The sequence below is a fragment of the Kogia breviceps genome, chromosome 14 (assembly GCF_026419965.1).
Source record: "Kogia breviceps isolate mKogBre1 chromosome 14, mKogBre1 haplotype 1, whole genome shotgun sequence".
Classification (NCBI taxonomy): Eukaryota; Metazoa; Chordata; class Mammalia; order Artiodactyla; family Physeteridae; genus Kogia; species Kogia breviceps.
The window spans coordinates 85,532,326-85,552,674 of NC_081323.1; the positions used below are offsets into that span (position 1 = coordinate 85,532,326).

Sequence of the window (20,349 nt, forward strand, 5' to 3'; positions counted from 1 at the left end):
TGGCCCCATCAGTGCCGGCCAGGCGAGAGGAGCCATCCAACACCCCCTCTGGGTGGCTCCCTTGCCAAGGATGAAGTAGAGGCAGAGCTGGGGCCAGGATCCAGGCTGCCTGGGTCCAGCCTTTAAGGTCAGCCAGGCCGGCCACCTTCTAGGAGAAAAGACATGCTCTGTTCCGTTACGGCAGATGCAAGCGCCTGCTTAGGCCAGGGAGTGTCGAAGGAGCGGCCCGGTCACTCCTTATCTTGGTTGTCTGAATGTCCCAAGGCCCTCAGTGACAGCGTTGTCGCTGTGGGCCCGGGTATGAGCACAAGCCCCATTTTACAGCAGGTGCAGAGAGGGTAAACTGAGGAATGGCGTCAGTCCCAGTGCCTGCACCTGGGCACCTGCACCCAAGCCCTTCTCTCCGGAGGGACGCAAGACGTTCCACTGTCCAGCGCCTTGCACACAGTAGGTGCTACACTTTTCTTGAATAAAGACCCGCATCTCCAAGCCATGTGCGTCATGAGGGGAGAAGCCACCCGGAGAAAGAGCCCAAAGGGGCCTCCTCTGGGCTTCGCAGCGGTGCGCGCTCCTCTAGGGACGCTGAGTCAGAGCCGGCGGACGCGGGCACAGACGCAGGGAGCGGAGGGGGCACAGACCGGAGGAACGGGGACCGGGGAGGGGAGGGGAAGGGAGGGGTCGAGGGGAGAGGAGGGGCGCGGCGAGGGGAGGGAGGGAGGGGGAGCAGATTGGAGAAGCGGAGACCGGGGAGGAGAGGGGAGGATCGTGGGGAGAGTGGAGGATCGTAGGGAGAGGCGAGGATCGTGGGGAGAGACGGCGTGCGGCGGAGTGAGGGAGGGGGCGGGGAGGGGGCGCGGCCCGGCTGACGTGGGTCGGGGTCGGCGCGGCGGGCTGTGGCCGGCGGCGGCGCGCAGAGACACAGCGATCCGAAGCGAGGACGAGCGGGCGCCGCGCCCGCACCTCCCCGCACAGCCCGTGCCGCGCGCCCCACGAGCTGCAGCCGCCGCAGCCGAATCGAGCCGCGTCCCTTCCGCGCTCCAGCCGCTCCCAGCGCCGCCATGGCCCCGGCGCTCTGGCCGCGCCTCGGCCGCATCCTCTGGCTGGCCTGCCTCCTGCCCTTGGCCCCGGCTAGGGTGGCTGCAGGTAAGGCGCTGCGCGAGCCGGCCGCCCGCCTTCCCCGAGCCGCAGCGCGCCCGGGGCCTCGGGGTGGTCCCGGCCGGGCGGCCTCGCCGGGAGCCGGGGCTGCGGAGGTGGCGCCGTGCGCCCTGCGCGCACCTCCCTCCTCCCCGGAGGCCGCGAGCTGCGGAGGGGAGCACGGCCTGCCGGGCGCCGCGCAGCCCTCTCCTCTGTCCCTTCTCCCCTCTCCCCTGAAGCCACCGGCACTTGAGGGGGCTCCCTGCGCCCTCGTCCCTGCTGCCACCTCCAGATCGGCCTTGCCTTAGGGACCGCGCCGTGGCCGGCGCATCCATCCCGATGTTTGGAAACCTCGCAGCCGCTGGAGGTGGGGGAGGACGCTGAGGGGAGTCTGGGAATGCTCGGGGTCTGTCGTCTCGCCACAGCCCCCAGGGAGCGCGGCCACGTTGCCCGCGGAGCAGCGTTTTTGCCTTAAAATGTGGCCGTAACCAGAGAGGCTTTCTACCCTGCTTGTGTTGACTTCGGGGAGTATGCGATTTTAGCGCGCAGGAGGTAGATCTGCCATTTCCTCTCTGGGCATGATTTCCAAAATGGACCCGGGGCTGGTTCCGCTGGGTCCTACGCTGTGTCCCCCGGGTCGTGCGTCTAACATCCCCACCTCCTCACCCCCCGAAGGCCAACACCGACTTTTCTGCCCCATTTTGGCGACAAAAAAGGACCCAGGGTGGAGAGTTTTAAGGGGACAGTAGGGATGTGGGCAGCTATTGGGTGGGTTTTAAATATTATCCAATATTTTCATTACCCCCCTCCACCTTAAAAGAATGGTAGCCAGAAGAAGAGATCTAATGCAAACTTGTGCAATAAAAGCCACAAGGTAAAATAAAAAAACCTGCATCTTAAGGATGAATTAAGGGAATTTTGCGGGAATTGGCTTGGTCAGGAGCACCTGCTTGACCCTGGAAATGGGGTTTCTTGTCCATTAGCTTTACATGTGTCCGGAAATTATCAACGCGGCCTAAATTGCCAAAAAATAAAAGGTGGGGAGGGTTAGTCCTTTGGAAGTCATGTGTGGTTCCCAGCCTGGCCTACTGCACCCATGATCCAGTCCAAATAGCTGGGAATGGGCTTGGGGAAAACCCACAGGTAAAAAAGAGAGATTCAGAAGCCCTTTCCACCCTTCCCGGGTCTGGGTCAGCCTGCACGACGTGCTTCCTACGCCAGGGGTTGAAGTCAGAAGTCCGTGTCCTGGACCGTTCGTTAACTCCAGGTTGTGTTGTCCAGACTTCAGAGGTACCTTGGGAAGTGTTTGGGCTGTGCACATGTGCAGTGAGAAAAGGCTGATGTAGCCCTTTTCTAGACTGTTCTGGGGCCCTACAGGCTATGTGGTCAGGGAGAATGTGCATGCTCCAGGGGGAAGCCCTGGGAGCATGCTGGTGGGCGTTCTTCCACGGGTCAAACTTTGTGGCTGCTGTCACTTCACTTTTTGCTTTGGCCCTTTCAGCTCTGGGTCACTGGGGCACCTGTGTGGTCACTGGGGCACCTGGGGCGCCCCTAAGCCCCTGACTGGGCTGCTCTGTACTCCAAGGCCGTGTCATCTGGGCTCCCAAACTTGGAAAGATGGATTTGCATGGGTAGGTAACCAAACCTGGGCTTGGTTCCTTCAGCCACAGGTGGCAAAGCCTTCCCGGTTCATTTCAGCCTGGATGTTCTGGACGCTTTCTAGGCCCTGAGGACGAGGGGCAGCATCACCTGGGGGCTGTGAAATACCTGCTTTTTAAAAACAAGCCTGAGAAAAGTGCCCTTGGAGCCTCTGGCGTGTGGACAGGTCGGGGTGGGGGGCGCTCCCAGGAGCTGGGCCAGTGTCTGCTGCAACTGGCTGTAGCCACAGCCCCTCCCCACCCCCACCCCATCCCGCCTCCTGGCTGAGCTGGCCGCCCTCCTGATTCTGTTCCCCTGGCAACAGACCTGCGTCGTGCTGACATGCGCCTGTCTTGCTGCAGACGCTGGATGGCCATTAGCATGCAGCTGAATGTCCCTGCCACCTGCCAGCCTCACCCTGGCCCACGCTCCTCTCCTGGGGGGTGTGGGCAGGGAAGAGATGGCCTCTCCTCTAAGCACCTCCTCTTTCTTCAGCAGCCTGGCCAAAGGCTGCCTCCCAGCCAGAGGGACTCGGCCAAGGGCAATGCAGGTTGCTGTGTGGTCCCAGGCAGCAGCATTAGTCCCTGGGGACCTCTGGGGACTCGGGTCCTTCAGTGTAAGATACACACTGTGTTTTCTTGGAGAAACTTCTGTGTCTGGAATTCTCTCTTTGGGATTAAGGTGCTGCAGGTCCCTTTTGCAATGCTAGCCCAAATGACTTTATAATCCAAAAATATGGCCCCAAGGAAAGGGATTCAGAACAGGGAATGTGTAACGTGGGTGAGCGGAAAGGCTGGAGCCAGAGTCCCCGGTGGGGGGCGGGCAACATCGCCGCAAGGCAAATGGGGTGCAGTTGAGGACACACTCGCTCACCTCCCGGTTTTGCTGAGTCCAGCAGGTCTCTCGTGAGCCCCCGAAGAGCAGGGAGCACATCCTGTACTTCTGGGTCCCCCCAGCAGCTGTGGGTTGGGGCTCAGTCCACAGCACTTGGGTGAAGAGTTTCCTGGGGCAGTGCCATGTGGCCTGGTCCCTCTGTCACACCCTTCTCTCCAGGTGCCTCTCCACAGCACAGTGTTGAACCCCTACTATGTGCCAAGCGCCTGGCTAGGCTTGGGGGAGATGGGGATGACCCCTGCCCTGCCCTCAAGGAGCTTGCAGTGCAGTGGGGGAGGTGAGGAAACCTTTATCCCAACCCAGGGTTGTAACAACCGTGTGCTCAGGCTGTTGGGAGAGTGCTGAGGAGGCGGGGTGGGGTGGGGGTGTTAGGGAGGGCTTCCTGGAAGAGGTTATATCCACAGACAGATAGGTGAAGAAGAGCAGTGGGGACAGTGTGTGCAAAGGCCCTGAGGCTAGGAAGGACAGAGCATGTTGGGGGGAACTGCAGGTGTTAAAGGGTTAAAGCTACAGCATGGATGTGCTAAGATGTGGTCTCCCTCCACCCCGAGGCCAGCCCATGATCAGATTAACTGTGCAGGAAGCTGCTTGTTGGGGTGGCTGAAAGTAGGGCAGGACTGGAGGCCAAGGGTCTCATTCAGGATGTATCGGTAAATCCATCCGGATGGGGCTGAATGCTACCTTAAGCAATGCTGGCTGGTAGTAATGGAGAGGGAGAATTAGAGGGGCGGAGGCCCGGGGATTGATTCTTGGGACAGCTGGTCCTCTGACCCGACAGAGAATGATAGGTGAAGAGAATGGTAGGTTTGGGAGGGGAGAAATCCAGGGGGTCTAGAGCACCACTGGCCAACAGAATTTTAGATGATGAAGGAAATGATCTATATCTGTGCTCTCTGGGAGAGCTATGGCTGTTGAGCACTTGAAACGTGGCTCCAGTGTAATGGAGGGACTGGAGTTTTAGTTGTACATTGAAGTGATTAACTGTGATTAATTTAAATTCAGTTGCATGGGGTTAGTAGCCATTGTATTATCGCTCAGTAGAAATGAAGTCTGTGTTACTGCTGGGTTCCATCAGCATATAGGAGGTACTGGAAGCCAAGGGAGCGGGTGTATGTTGCCGGGAAGCGGGGTGGGAGGGAGTAAAATGAGCAGAGGGGGGCTTGTGGGCCCTCCTCCCTTCCTTCTGCATCACCCCTTCTGCCCAGGTGTGCACTGTTAGACATTCTGTAACCTCAGGCCCTTCAGAAGTCTCACCTGAAAAAGAAAATTACAAATCACAGGAAAATAGTTACTAAGACGTGCAGTAGTGCTATTGACAAGAGTGGAGGGTTCTGGGAATTAAGATATTCCTGCCTGAGGGATTATCATTGCAAATACTGAAGTTCACATTAGTGCCACTGCAGACATCCTTCTGATGTGTTGTCAGGTAGAAATAAAGTAATTCAAAATTGTGTGCAGAGGCTGATTCTGACTAAATTTAAAACTTCCGTGCGTGAAAGAGAGCTGGAGGACAGCAATATGATAGCAGCTGTTGTCTTTGTGGGGTAGGGTAACAGGACACTTCTAATATTCTTTATGCATATGTATTACTTTTACGATGGAAACAAATCTGATTTTTAAAATCTTACCTTGTGAGTATGATAAAATCTGCAGCTATCTAAAGCAGGTGAAGAATAAGGACTTAGGAAAATGCCTATGATACAGAATTGAAAAAACAGCAACAGCAATGGCATATATAATCTCAGAGTAAGCATCATTTAAAAGAATAGTAGGAAATGCCCCAATATAGTAAGTGGTTGTTACTAATTATTTAAAAATTTTTTTAAAAATTTTATACCTTTCTCGGGCTTCCCTGGTGGCGCAGTGGTTGAGAGTCCGCCTGCCGATGCGGGGGACGCGGGTTCGTGCCCCGGTCCGGGAAGATCCCACATGCCGCGGAGCAGCTGGGCCCGTGAGCCATGGCCACTGAGCCTGCGCGTCCGGAGCCTGAGCTCCGCAACAGGAGAGGACACAGCAGTGAGAGGCCCACATAACGCAAAAAAAAAAAAAAAAAAAAAAATTTTATACCTTTCTCTATTTTCAGATTACAATTAGTCTTACCTTCAATGTGTTCGTCAGATGGGGAGTGTTATTTAAAAGGCCTCTTATTTGGTCTCCATTCCATGTGCTCCAGGCCCTATTCTCCGCTTGCAACCTAGAAAACCAATTCCTGGGTTCCCTGTCAGAGCTGCATCCCCAGTATTTCAGTTCAGGTTCCCCAAGGAGTTGACCCAGCTAGAATCACAAAGCTCCAGCGCTGGCCCCTGCAGGAGTCCTGGAGGTTCCCTACAGCAGTGTAGCCCAGTGGAACTTTCTGTGATAATGAAGACCTGTATCCACAGTGTCCACTCTGGTGACCCTTGGCTACACGTGGCTGGCCCTTGAAATGCGCCAGTGCAACCGAGAAAGTGGGTTTTAAGTTTGCTGCGCTTTAATTGACGCTTAAGGAGCCACACGCGGCTAGCGGCTACCATGTTGGACAGCTCAGATCTAGAAGCTCTCACTTCAGAGATTTACAACCTGAGATCAAAGAGAAGGGGGCTTGGCTTGGATCGCAGTGGCCCTTCCTCCCAAGGCTGGCCTACCACCGCCAAGGTATTAGGCCTTAACAGGGTCCAGACTCAGCTTTGTGTTTCCAACTGGAATTTTGTTTCGCATGTTAAGGTTAGTCCAAAAGAGTGGGCGATGGGGGGCCTTTCTGGGCATCAGCTGCGGTGGCTCCTCCTGTGACATGCACTGGCCGTCATTTTCACAGCTAAGAAGCCGGGCCAGGTCAGCATACACATGCTCTGTAAGGCCCTGCTTGGCTGGCATGAAAAAATAAAACAAACTGGAGACACGGGAAAGGGCGTGGGGTTTGGAGTCAGTTGGGCCTGGGTTTGAATCCCAAGCTGGGCAATGAACTGATCGTATGACCCTTGGGCGGGTCACTTGACCTGCCTGGGCCCCAATTTCTCCGCCTGTAAAAGAGACTCACAGAAGCCGGCCCAGAGGGTGGCGGTGGGTTTCCTGGCCACGCCCCTTCGTGAACCGCGGCCTTGGTTTCTGGGTTCCTAGGCGCGTATGAACTTCACCTCACCACCGACGGCCCTGCCACCACGGGGGCAGAGGTGACCATCACGGCCAGCCTGGTGGCCGATGACAATGGCAGCCTGGTCCTGCCCGCCAGCACCCGCCTTTACCGCTTCCGCTGGATTCACACCCCATTGCTGCTCACGGGGCAGAGAGACGAGGCGTTCAGCTCCACCATCCGCGTCGTGGGGAACGTGCCCGGGGACTTCCCGGTCTCCGTCTGGGTCACCGCCGCTGACTGCGCGACGTGCCAGCCTGTGGCCAGGAGCCTCCTCGTCCTCCCCATTACAGGTGAGGACCTTTCCTACTTGGTTTGTCTGCATTCAGACTCTTGGTGCAGAGAAAACATCCAGCCTGGCTGGTGATCACATAAATGCAGATCAGACCCATGGTTCCTTCGCTGCTGTCAGTTAACAAAGGATCAGAAAACGGTAATATGCACTGCTGGCAGGGTTGTGCTGAAATGGACACTTAAAGTACATATTGCTACTCGGGTGTAAATTAATACGACCCTTTGGAGAGCAGCTGATACATATGTATCAATGGTTATAAATTATTTTAGTCTTTGGCCTGTTTTCTCATTCTCTCTCACTCTCTCTCCCTCTCTCCTTCTCTCTTTCTCTCTCTCTCTCTCTCCCCCCCTCCTCCTCCCTTCCTTCCTCCCTCCCTCCCTCCCCTCCCTTCTCTCTCTTTCCAAGAAGTCCCTGCTTTCTTGGAGTTTACAGTCTATTAAAGAACTTATCTTCAGGAAATAAACCTCCATTTGGGTAATGGTTTATGCACGAAGATGTTCATCACAGTTTTTATAATAACAGAAGAAAATAGAAACAAGCTAAGTATGCAACCATAAGGGGACTGGTTAAGTATACTGATATAATTTGTGTAATGAATAATAATGACCTTTACAAAGAGTTTGTTGTAGCCTGGGGGAGTACTCATGGTTGTAAAAATTTAAAAATCAAAACAAAATTCTATAACCAATTTGATCAACTGTGTTTAATATGTGTATACCTTAAATATGTACACACGTATACTTTGCAATTCTTCAAAACATCAACAGCGCTTGTGTTTGCGCGATAGGCAGTTTCTTTTCTTTTCGTTACACTTTTCAGCAATTTCCAAATGAGCTTTATTGAGCACACCTCACTTTCTGCTTAAAAAATCAGCTTTTAATTTTTTTTTTTTAGAGGAGGCAGCACGGAATGGTGTTCCTCACCCAGCCCAGCACATGGGGTGTGGACCTGCGGTCAGTAGAACTGCTCATTTTTTCTAGGCTCATCTAATACTTTGAAATACTTCCCAAGAGTTGCTTTCAAAGCCTGTGCATTTCCTTCTGGTCCTGGGCATCTTTTGTGCCAGAAAGTTCAGGGTCCTGGTGGAAGGGGTGCAGGAGCAGAGCTATGCATGTAACACATGAAGTGAGTCTTCACCAGCGTCCGCAGAGGGGGCATATGCCTCTGTGTTCGGTGACCTGCAGGGTTCCCTCTTGCCGCCACCTGGCTGTGACAGCCCGGAGGTCGGGTGGGGGAGAGGCTGCCCTGCCAACTGGCACGTGGCTCTGCCCTCCTCCACTTCAGTGGACTCACCCTCCCGTGGTCTCTGTCCCAGAGTCCCTCGTGGGGAACCTCGTTGTCACCCAGAACACCTCCTTGCCCTGGCCCAGCTCCTACCTCACCAAGACAGTCCTTAAAGTTTCCTTCCTCCTCCACGACCCCAGCAACTTCTTCAAGACCGCCTCGTTTCTCTACAGCTGGGACTTCGGAGACGGGTATGTCCTTACCCCCCTTGATGCCCCAAAGTCTTGGCTCATGGCTGGTGGCCCTGTCGTCCCAGGCGGAATGCTCTGTACTCTCCCACCTTCCCCTGCTCACTCTCTCTCACTCCAAACATGCCTGGTACACCTGCTCAGTGCCGAGCTCCGGGTCCACGGGGACCCGTGTGAGCCAGTCATGGGACCTGCCTTCAAGGTGCCTGCAACCTAGTAGAGGGGTCATTGGTGCCCCAAACAGCCCTTTAAGGCAGGTCAAGGTAGGTAGGATTTTTCTCTGTTTGACTCTGGAAGGACCTGGCCAGCCAATGACACACGCTGTTATACTCACACGGTAGAATTCAGGTGTTCCAGCTTCATTCTCCTCATACCTCCTCTCCAGACAAGCCAGTTGGGGGAGGCAGGTCGGGAAGTGGGGGTCGGTCAGGCATATCTGGAAATGGGCAAGATCCTGCATGAAGAAAACTACAGAGCTACTGAGAAGTAGCAAAGATTTGTTATTTTTAATTTGTTTCATTGAAGTATAGTTAATTTACAATGTTGTGTTAACTTCTGCTGTACAGCAAAGTGATTCAGCTATGTACGTATATACATATATATATTCTTTTTCATATTCTTTTCCATTATGGTTTATCACAGGATGTTGAATATAGTTCCCTGTGCTCTACAGTAGGACCTTGTTGTTCATCCATTCTATATATAATAGTTTGCATCTGCTAATCCCAAACTCCCATCCATCCCTCTCCCACCCGCAGAAGTAGAAGAGATTTGAGTAAATGGGAATGTACACCATGTTCGCGATGGTGATTCTTAATATTGTAAAGACGTCCGTTTACCCCAGTTATTCTTTAAGTTTAATGCAAACCCAATAAAAATCCCAATAAGAATAATTTTGGGAACATGACAAAGATTTTACAGTTCATCTAAATTGTGTGTATAAATACACAGTTTTACACATATGTGCACATACCTATATACATATACGTCACATATACACATAATGTATATACATACATGTATACACATATACGCTTATATATATGTATATATATGGTTTTATAACATAAAGAATATTTGTCTCAAACCAGGGGACAGCCTCCATATTTATTAGGGGCATTTATTTTCACGTTAAAGAAAGTTATAGTCACTATTTCTTTCTCTTTTTTTTCTTCTTTGGCTGCACTGCAGCCTGCCGGATCTTAGTTCCCCGATTAGGGGTCGAACCCGGGCCCTTGGCAGTGAAAGCACAGAGTCCCAACCACTGGACCACCAGGGAATTCCCTATTCACTATTTCTATTGCAATTGAACATTTTTGACTAGGCAATGAAATAAAATAAGAAAAAGAAATGAAATATAAATGTAAAGGAGGAGACAAAAGTCATTGTACACAGATGACAGTACTGTTTACCTGGAAAACACAAAAGACTCAACTGAAAAATCTTAGAACTAAAAAGATTTTAATAATGTGGCTGGTTACAAAACAAAGATTCTTAGCTTCTCCATATAATGGCAGTCGAAAACATCTTTCATAATATTTATAAAAACGGATAGAATAACTTAGCCTAAAATTGTAGGATTTATGTGAATAAAATCACAGATTGTACTGACAACCTTAAAAAGACTTGAAAAATGATGAGAGAATTTCTCAATATTGTAAGAAGAAAGAGAAATGATCAGAAAAGCAGAATGATGATTAATGGTGACGGGGGAAAGGGGCTAGAAATACATACATAAACGTATTTAGAAAGCTGCAAATAATTTTCAGCAAGAAAAGGCAGCTCAGTGGAACAGAATAGAAAAAGCAGACAAAAAACCTAAGTTTATATACACATGTAGTGTATGATAACAATGTTATTTCCAGCCAGTGAATAAGGATAGATTGTTTGATAAATGATACTAGGGTAGCTGGTTAACTGTTTGGGAGAAAAATAATCTAATCCCTAACAAAAGCTATTCCAGATAGATTAAAAATAGTAAACATAATGAACCAGGACTAGATTGGAATGTAGATGATCCCCTGAGATTGGATAGTTTGGCAGTGGGGAAGGCATTTCTGTAAATAAAAGGCAGAAACTAGAATGGAAAAAATGCTAAATTTGGCATCATCAGATTTAAAATTTGAAATGAAAGAAGTAAATCAAGCCAAAGGATAAAGGTTAAACTGGGAGAAAATATTTGGAAGATATGTAATAGGTAAAGGTTTGATAAACTTCATATATAAAGAGCATCAACAAATCAACAAAAATATTTTATTGTTACTAGAATTCCTTTAGAAGTGATTCAGGTAATTGTAGGGAAAAAGCATGATGTTACACACTTAATATGTTATATCATAACCTGGGATGGAGGTATGACTCTTCCTGTTTTTCAGATGAGAAAAGTGAGGCTTAGAGTTACGTAGATAGGAAATCTGGAGCTGAGATTTAAAGCCAGGTGTGTCTTAACTCCAAAGTTCATACTTCTCCCCTCCCCAGATTGTCCTTGTCTAACACACAGCCTTTCCCAGTTTCCTGGCTCGGGGTGCAGAGCACTTCCTGGCAGGTGACAGGCACCTGTTGCCAGGAGTTCTCCTCCCTGTAACTTACAAATGCAAAGACAACCAGCAGCCACTCTAACAGGTACAGCTGACCTCATGCCCTGGCTGGCTCTGGGGACTGATGGCTGGGATGACGTTTTTGCTTGCAAGGTGTTGGTCTGAATGTGTCACTGTACAACCACTCCAAGAGGGCATGTGAGTCACTTCTGTCATCTCCTCCCTGTCACCTTATAGCACCCAGATGGTGACCAGAGACGCTACGGTCTATTATAACTATTCCATCGTTGGATCCTTCACTGTGAAGGTCAAGGTCGTGGCGGAGTGGGAGCAGGTAACACCGGACGTCGGGAAGGGCGTTTTGCAGAAGACGGGCGACTTCTCCGCCTCGCTGAAGCTGCAGGGTGAGCCTCTGGAGGTTGGTGTGGGTTGAGCGTTTGACCCATCAGGGAGCCCTGGGTACCACTCCTTCCAGGGCTGGGTCACTTGCAGATCACAGTGGCTCCAACTGGGCACTGGGCTGAGCTTGGATGCACAGCCTCTCTTCTGTTCCCCTGGCAGCCCTCTGAGCGGGTCTGTCATTCCCCACTTCCAAGAGGGCACTGCAGGCCATGGAGGAGGTCAGGTGGCCACCAGGTGGCAGAGCCCAGACATTGCTGTGATTTGGCGCATCTCCATCACTCCTCGTTCCCGGCTACATCTGCCTCCCGTCGAGGACCGTCCCGTCGGGGCTGGGACAGCCTCAGTCGGCTGCACAGGGAGGGAACAGCCAGACCTGCCTCTCCTGGCTTTGGCAAGAGGGGGCGCTGGGGCAGCTGCAGCAGATTTCTTGGTCGTGCTAATGGGGTGCTGCTTCCCCCACCCCGCACACGGCACAGATGATGTGGGGGGGAGGTGGTACCCTAAGTCAGCCCCAGGTCCTGCTCACCAGGGCCCTGCTTGCTTCCTCCGGCTCCCTCACTCTAAGCTGGCTCCAGCAGCTGCTGCTGACGGGCAGGCGGGACCTGGGTATGCCCTGGATGTGACCTGTGACCTGCCCTTGGGGAGGGCCAAGAGGAGGGCGGGGTGGTGGTCACACAGCCTCGCGACCCCACGAGCCCTGATACAGCTGTCGTTGGCCACCGGATATAATGGGGTCTTCTCTGCCTTTCAGAAACCCTTCGAGGCATCCAGGTCTTGGGGCCTACCCTAATTCAGACCTTCCAAAAGATGATAGTGACCTTGAACTTCCTGGGGAGGTGAGTGAAGCCCAGAGCACACTGCGCATGACCTGTGCTCCTGCCCACACACCCCCTCAGAGGCTCCTGACCTTGCTCCATCCCTGAGGGGCCCCGGGTTAAGGAGCTCACAGAGGGATGATGCCACCCTTGACTGTGCCATGGGACAGTCACGGGCATGGCTCCATTCTCGGGGTCCAGGGGAGGGAGCACTGGCCTTTGGGGGCTGTCTGCAACATGGGCATCAAGGCACAGGCGGGTGGGGGACCACTCCTGTGAAAAGACTTCCGTATGTGACTGGGGCCTGCTTTCCAGCCCCCTGGAAAGCAGGCCATCTTGGGTAGGACCTGGCTCAGCTCCTGCCAAGAACACCATCAGGCTGAGTTTGTAGTGAGTGATGAGATGAGATGCTGGGTGTGTTCTCCCCACAAGGGAGCCCCTCTCTGGGGCCACTGGGATGGATGGGGCTGCAGAAAAATAGTGGTCAGGGTCCAGCCCTCCAAGGACTCTAGTGGGGAAGACCAACCCCACCCAATCCCCCGGCAAGGGGACACGTCAGGGGGAAATAAGGCTAGACCGGGAGGGGGCAAAGCAGCCGAGGAAGGACGAAGACAAGCCAGGGGGCTGGAGGTGGCTCCTGAAGCTTTCAGGGGGCTTTGGAGAGAAGAGCTCAGTACTTCGAGAGCAGAGCGGGAAACTACGTGTGCTTGGTAGACCTGATCATTGAAGTGGCACGAGTGTGTGTTTTACTGTGGTCTAGGTCGTGTGAGATAGGGATGCTCACTTGGAATTCTTTATGTGGACCTACATTTTCCAGATTCTGAGCCTGTGCTGTGGCAGGTGGATAGTTTGGAATGCCCTCACCCCTTCAAACCTGTCAAAAGCCGACTTATCCTCTTAGGGCCTACTCAAATGCCACCTCCTCCAGGAAGCCTTCCCTGACTTCCTCATGAAGAACACGCTCCTCCGTCCCCTGTGCTTCCACAGGGCACCAAGCGCGTCACTGGGGCACTCATTCTGCCTCCTTCAGCAGTCTGTGCACGTCCCTGTGTGCCTCACTGACCCCCTCGGAGTCCCAAGCCATCTCTTATGTACTGTTGTGTTCCCTGGAGGCCAGGGAAGCTGGGTGTTCTGTCCTGGAAAGGACACTGAAGTTCACGACTGCCTGAGCTTTCTCGGACTTAGTCTATGCTCACACTCCTTGCTGAGCCATTGCTAAAAAAAATGCCCCCATTTCCCTGCAGCCCCCCGCTGAACGTGTGCTGGCGTCTTAAACCCGAGTGCCTCCCGCTGGGGGAAGGGGAATGCCACCCTGTGTCAGTGGGCAGCGCGGCTTACAACCTGACCCACATCTTCAGGGATCCTGGGGACTACTGCTTCAGCATCCAGGCCGAGAACATTATCAGCAAGACGCATCAGTACCACAAGATCCAGGTGTGGCCCTCCAGTAAGTGACACTTCGCCTCTGCTCCTACAAAGGCAGCAAAAACCAGTCACCCCTGCCACCACCGCCAGTGTGCTGCCACCAGCCAGCTCCACCGACAGCCATCAACAGCCAATCCCAACAGCACTAGCGTCATCAATAACCCTACGGTCCCCCACCAACACCACTGACTGACCACCCACAGCACTGGCACCAAACTCTGTAGTGCCATCAACAACTGCTGTAGCCCCCACTACCAGAACCCCTCAGTTCCACCACCACCACCCTCCACACCAGCACCACTAGCAGTAACAACAGACAGCTCAGCTACCGCCAGCTAACTTGCCCAGCACCACTGCCACCATCACCACATGCTACAGACAGTTCTTCTAGCATCTTCAATAGCCAGAGACGGCGCTGCCATTGCGACCACCCTTACCACCATCAGCACGGCCGTTAACACCCCTGCCACCAGCCCCTGCACCGACCATTTGGACCAACACCATCCATACCGTGCTACCCCAGCATCATCTCAACTTCAACTCCCTTGTTGCCACCACCACTGACAGTGGTCAGTGTCCCTCCATTCGTTAACCACTGCCACACTTGTCCCCGACACGAACCCTCCCTCCTTCACTGCTATCACCGCCACCCCATCACCTCCATCTCAGCGCTGTTGCTGCCACTAAAACAAGCATCTCCAACGGTGACTGTGCTGGACTCACAGGGCTGTTGTGAGTCTCCCAGGGAGGGTGAGCAGCTCAGAAAGTGTGCAGTACAGTCTCTCTCATTCATAAGGGTGCCCAGCCATTGCCCCTGGAATACCCTTTCCCAGACACATCATGAGGTCCAGCCACCGGCTTACAGCCACAGGATTGGCTGATGGCAGCATCAGGTCCTACCCTTCATTTCTCAGGGGGGGCCTGTTCTGTGACCCCAGAAAAGAACTTTCTTATGTAGAGGAGAAAGTAGGATCCCAGAACCCTAGGAGTGGTCTTTCAGATGCCCAGCCAGGTTCCATGCCATACAGAACAAAAGGGGACACCCTGCCAGCTGCACTCATCCCCGAGGTTGGCCCTGTAAGTGACACCAGATGCTGTCACTGCCCCCTCCAGTCTTTCCAGTCCCTTTGAGACCTTGAGCAGACACCACTCTCTGCTCCTGGCCCCGGCTGATGTTGTGGGCCAGGCAGACTCTGTGACCTGTTGGCATCGTCGGCGGCCTTGGGCCCCGCCTCCCCCAACATCTCCTGGGCACTGAGTGTCTGGGATCCCTCTGAATTCTGCAGAGAAAGACAGCACTGCAGGTAATCAATGCCGCCTTTTCTTGGGAGACAGATCCTCATGGCGTATGGTGGTGGCTGTACCAGGAGGAGGGTGGGGGAGGAGTGAGAAGGAACCCATACTTGCTGATCGCCTGCCTTGCACCTGCCTCACCTGGTTGCATTCCCTTGGCAGCCTTGTGGGTTAGTATTGCCAACAGGTCACTGGTCAGAACCAGGATTCAAACCCAAGACCCCCTGGGCTCTTCCTGCTCTGCCATGCTGCTTCTTGGTAACAGGATAAGGGAGTGAGCCCAGAGCTGCCAGAGGTCACAGGGCTGTTTGGGTGCCCTCACAACTTGGCTTCCCTTCCCCAGTGCAAGTCACCCAAGAGAGACCAAGGAGGAAGCTGCTAGGTCTTTCATGGCATAGGCTCAGAAGTTGTACATCATCACTCTGTCTTATGCTGCTCATTGGGAACAAGTCACTATAAGTCCAGCCCACACTCTGGTGGGAAATTTAGTTGCACCCCTTGAAAGTCACTATCAAGTAAAACTTTAAAACCCTCACATACCCCAGCTTGGTTTTTGTGAAATCCTGGATTTGCCTATTGGGGTTGCCTAGTTGGGATGCATGAACACAAGGAGGAAAAAAGCTCTGGTGGGCTTTGTTCTCTCCCCTGTGTCATCTCCTCCTGAAGGCTAGTATTCAGCACCAACTACCCAGGCTCATGACTTCACCCTGTCTCACTCCCAGGCATCCAGCCTGCTGTCTTTGCTTTCCCGTGTGCCACACTTATCACCATGATGCTGGCTTTCATCATGTACATGACCCTGAGGAATGCCGCTCATCAGAAGGACATGGTGGAGGTGGGTGCTTGGTGGGGTGGGAGCTGGGCTCCTGGGCCCTGACAGGAGAGGATATGCGGAGAGGGTAGGGGGGCTAGACCAGGGAGCCTGGAGGTGGTCTGGATGTCAGAGCAAGGCCCTGAGGCTGGGGGTGATGTGCCCAAGAGGCATCCATAGATGGGGCCCGATTGATGATTTAGCTGCTTGCCAATGTGACTTACCTCCTTCTATGCTCGCCCTTTGCTTGGCAGCCATGCCCATGAGCTGGTAAGGGAGAGGGCAACCGAAAGCAGGAAAGACCCAGAGAGCAGAAAAGCCAAAGGCACAGGGAAGCGCTGTGTGGCTCCAGAAAGGTGTTTCTGTGCATGCTGCTGGCAGGCAGCTGAGCTCGTAAGGCCACCTAGTGGGACTCCCAGTGGGTGGGCGGGTGATTGACCAGTGGGGTTTTGTTCACCATAGGTGGCTGATTTTGACTTTTCCCCCATGTCTGACAAGAACCCGGAGCCGCCCACTGGGGTCAGGTGCTGCTGCCAGATGTGCTGTGGGCCCTTCTTGCTGGAGACGCCATCCGAGTACCTGGAAGTTGTCCGCGAGAACCACGGGCTGCTGCCGCCCCTCTACAAGTCTATCAAAACTTACACAGTGTGAGCGCCCCACCTCTACCCGGTTTCAGCGTTAACTGACTGCTGACTGGGAGCTTTGGGCAGGACAGGGCGGGGCAGGGTGGTGCACGCTGCCCAACAGGAGGGGTTCATGTGTGCAGGGCTGTCCACCCTGGACGGCCATCCATTTTTACAGTCCAGCTGCCTCCACAAGCCCCCCTCCATCACATCCCCTAGCCATCCATCCATCCATCTATACAGTTGTAAGCCCCTCTCAGTCAGTCCCACTCCTTGCCTTTGAAGAGGTCCCAAGTGGGACTGCAACACCAGACGTGGTCCTTGTTCTCTCCTAGGTGTGCCTGGCTACTCCTCATCCATTCCTCCCCTATTGGCACATTTGCTGTCTATCTGGGGTTCACAGTTCCCTCCCCCAGGCAGCCCTGCCCAGGTCAGAAAGCCGGAAGGAAGGTCACAAATGGATAATTTAAGGCTGCATCACAAAAGGTCATACATACAGAGATAAGCCTGCACACACATCACACAGACATTTCAGATGATTTCCTCTGTATCAATTAGGTGGTTGCTGGGATGTACCCTGAATCAGCACTAAAATGAAATCTGACCTTTCCCACATGGCCCTGACAGCTCCTGGGCCTGGCTTCTCCCTTTGTGCGCTGTCCCTGTGGCTACTGGGTCCCTTTCTAAGGACACTCTCTTCCCTCTCCGCTTGCTCGGGGTTGGGTGGGAGCAGGGCTAATGCTTTGTGAGTGCAAAGTGCTTTATAAATAGCACCTTCTTTTATTGAGTCCATGTTAAACTTTCATTGAGGAAAAGGCTTTGCAGCAAAAAAAGAGTCAAGCCACGGGGACTTGGGTACCCGGAGGGGGAGGGGACAGTGCTGTTGCCCCCGCAGCTGTTCCCAGGGTGGCCTTGAGAAGGAAGAGGCAGGACTGGATGGAACCCTGGGTGGGGGACCAGCCCACTCCTCTTTCTTTGTCGGCCCAGCAGCCTGGGGGAGGCAGAGGATGTGCAGAGAGTGTGTTATGGGTGCAGAGGGAGACCACGATTAGGCCCCCATCGAACTGTGCAGGATTAGGAAGCAACCTGGGCCTGCCTGGGGAGGGGAGGCAGGACCGTGGGGGCTGAGCTTCGTTGCTGTAATCATTTGCTCTCAGACTTTGTGCTGAAAACAGCATTCCCACTGCTGTGCAGCTCATACTCATGAAATAATGCCATTATTGCCGAATAAAGCTTGTGTGCTCTGAGTATATGCCAGGTGGCCTGAGTCTCTTTCTTTTCCATGCATGGATGTTTGGGCCTTGCAAGCAGCAAGAGCACTTCTTGGATGCAGCAGGACGTCCCTGTCGTGTTCTCTGGCAAGTGCACTGGATGGAGCCGCTGGCTACGACCTCGGGTTTGGGTCAGTGGTTTGGACCAGTGGTTCTCAGACTGCCTCTTAGGCTGCATCACAGACAGTCTGGCTCCTGAGGGCCTCCCGGAAGTGGGTCCAGGTGCCCCAGGTGACTCCAATGTGTAGCCAAGTCTGAGACTCTGGGGTGGACTCTTGATCAGAGGGGGATGTAGGGCGTGCCTGGGAACTTGGAAATGCAGATCCCTGGGCCCCATGCCACACGTGAATCAGCTCCCGGGGAGGGGGCAGCCCTGGTGCCTCAAGTGTGAGAACCTCCCATCTCCAGCAGGGCTTCTTGAACTTGGATGTGATGAACATCACTGGAGGTCTTATTAAATGACATCTTCAGGCAGGGTGTCTGGAATGGGCCCTGGGATTCTGCATTTCTCAGAAGATTCTGGATGCTTCTGATGCCGCTGGACCCGGGACTTCACTTCGAGTTGCAAAGCTCTGAGTCTACACCCTTCCTGAGCTCTTTTTCTTCTATAAGAGGTTCAGGTTTTTTTCTTAATTGCCTCTGTTCTGCTGTCGCCCCCAGCACCCAGCGGGTGTGCCCCAAGGTTTGAGGAGCTGGACACAGGTGTGAATAGACCCTGACCCCACGCCTGCTGTGCCACCCCTGAGGCCCCACTTTCAATGAGCAAAGTCGTTCAGGGAACTTTCTTGGACTTCAGCATTGCTGGCACGTGGAGTGGATGCTGCCCCCCACACACCTTTCCTCTGGTCTCCCACCCAGGGGTCAGCTAATGTCATGGTTCAGGGCGGGAAGGAACCTGGGTGTGGCAGGGCACCCCCATGCCCTGGATAACTGGTTGGAGGATCAAATGAAACCTTGAGTTACTTTAAAGTATTCTTCCTAGACAAGGACAGAAATCATTTTAGAACCACTTCCTGCTGGCAGAATACAGAGCTCCCCATCTCCGCATGCCTTCGAGAGAATCAGGATAAAAAAATCTCAACTCACCCAGAGGAATTTAAAAGTGGTGTTTCATGCTGTAAAGGGAGCTACCTCTCTGCAAAAATGGGGGTAATTGGGTGTTTGTCTCACAGAAGTTAAAAAAAAAATTAAAAATAAAATTGTCAGCCACATTTAAGAGGTTGGGTAGAAAGAACCCTTGGGATAAAAAAAAAAAAAACACCCCAAAACCTGAGAGCTGGAGAGGGAAGCTCACTTTGCCAAGCACAGATGCACCAGCTGCAATACAATTCAGCAGAATATTTGACTTGCAATATTTGGGAGCACGCAGGCTGGCCAGGCACTTCCAGGCTCCCTCCTAACCCCAGGCAAAGACACCTTCCGGGGCAGTGCTCACTGATTTGCTAGGCTGTCTGGAATGTTCCTCTGGAGGATTGCAGGAGGTTTCCAGAGCTGTAGCCCAGGTGAGGAGCCTGTGGGGAACTCACTGTATTTCCTTACCAGCCCCTGGGCACTGGCCCCCTCCAGGCCTGTAGCAGCGAGTGTCCAGCTCTGTCCAGCACAGCTACATCTCATCTGAGCACCCTTATAGCACTGTCATGATTCTCTGTTAGCCTGCCCCACACCCACACCCCAGGTCCAGATGGCAGGAGGGCTGGGCAGCTCTTCCCACCAGCCTACAGTTCCAGGAGGGACCAGATGGTTGCAGATGAGAGGCTGTGGGTTCCCATGACCACAGGGTGTCGGGAGCAAAATCAACTGAATGTATTTTTGCCGGTACCTGGGAAGAGCCATGTTTTCCTTTACGAAGCCCGTCACCCTGGACATACTCGGGTGTTCTGGAAGGGTTCTGAGGGTTTAAGCCTAATAGGATTAAAGTGGGTGTCCAAGGAAACGTACATGAACTCACCTATACTGGGTTGAACAGTGACTCCCCCTAAATTCATGTCCACCCGGAACATGTGAATGGGACCTTATGTAGAAATAAGAGTCTTTACAGATGTGATCAAATTAAGAAGAGGTCATACTGGAATAGGGTGGGCCCTGAATTCGATGATTGGTGTCCTTATAAACAGAGAAGAGACGCAGACAGGCCATGTGATGGACCCAGAGGTTAGAGAGATTCACCTACTAACTAAGGAATGCCAAGGATTGCTGGCCACCCCAGAAGCCGGAAGAGGCTCCAAGCAGATCGCTGTGTGTTAGTACGCTCTGCTGCCATCACAAAGTAGCACAGTCTGGGGGGATTAAACAACAGAAATAAATTTCCTCACAGTCCCAGAGGCTGGAAGTCACAGATCAAGGTGTTGGCAGGGTTGGTTTGGTTCCTTCTGAGGCCTCCCTCCTTGGTGTGTAGACGGCCATCTTCTCCCTGTGTCCTCACCTGGTCGACCATCCCTCTGTGTGTGTCTGTGTCCTAATTTCTTCTTCCTACGAGGACACCAGTCAGATTGGAATAGGCCCCCGCCAATGACCTCGTCTTAACTTAATGACCTCTTAAAAAGTCTTATCTCTCAATTCAGCCACATTCCGAAGTGCTGGGGGTTAGGACGTCAACCGATGGATTCTGGAAGGACACAATTCAACCCATA

General features: G+C 53.0%; 1 protein-coding gene across 2 annotated transcripts; it reads left to right on the plus strand.

Annotated features, from left to right (window-relative positions):
• The first annotated feature begins 858 nt into the window (after positions 1 to 858).
• Positions 859 to 17,700, plus strand: TMEM130 (transmembrane protein 130). 2 transcript variants are annotated; one of them, XM_059036834.2, is made up of 8 exons: positions 859 to 1,143; positions 6,763 to 7,068; positions 8,386 to 8,545; positions 11,317 to 11,483; positions 12,233 to 12,317; positions 13,541 to 13,743; positions 15,737 to 15,849; positions 16,288 to 17,700. In XM_059036834.2, the coding sequence occupies exons 1-8, from the start codon at positions 1,059 to 1,061 to the stop codon at positions 16,474 to 16,476; spliced, it is 1,308 nt and encodes a 435-aa protein (XP_058892817.1). In that variant the 5' UTR covers positions 859 to 1,058; the 3' UTR covers positions 16,477 to 17,700. The 2 variants fall into 2 exon arrangements, with proteins under 2 accessions (XP_058892817.1, XP_058892818.1); XM_059036835.2 differs by having other exon boundaries at positions 16,324 to 17,700.
• The last annotated feature ends 2,649 nt before the right edge of the window (positions 17,701 to 20,349 follow it).

Coding starts and splice junctions, on each gene's coding strand:
- TMEM130 (XM_059036834.2), top strand. CDS start 1,059: ATGGCCCCGGCGCTCTGGCCGCGCCTCGGCCGCATCCTCTGGCTGGCC. Junction 12,318..13,540: donor ACCTTGAACTTCCTGGGGAG/GTGAGTGAAGCC, acceptor ATTTCCCTGCAG/CCCCCCGCTGAACGTGTGCT. Junction 13,744..15,736: donor GATCCAGGTGTGGCCCTCCA/GTAAGTGACACT, acceptor TCTCACTCCCAG/GCATCCAGCCTGCTGTCTTT.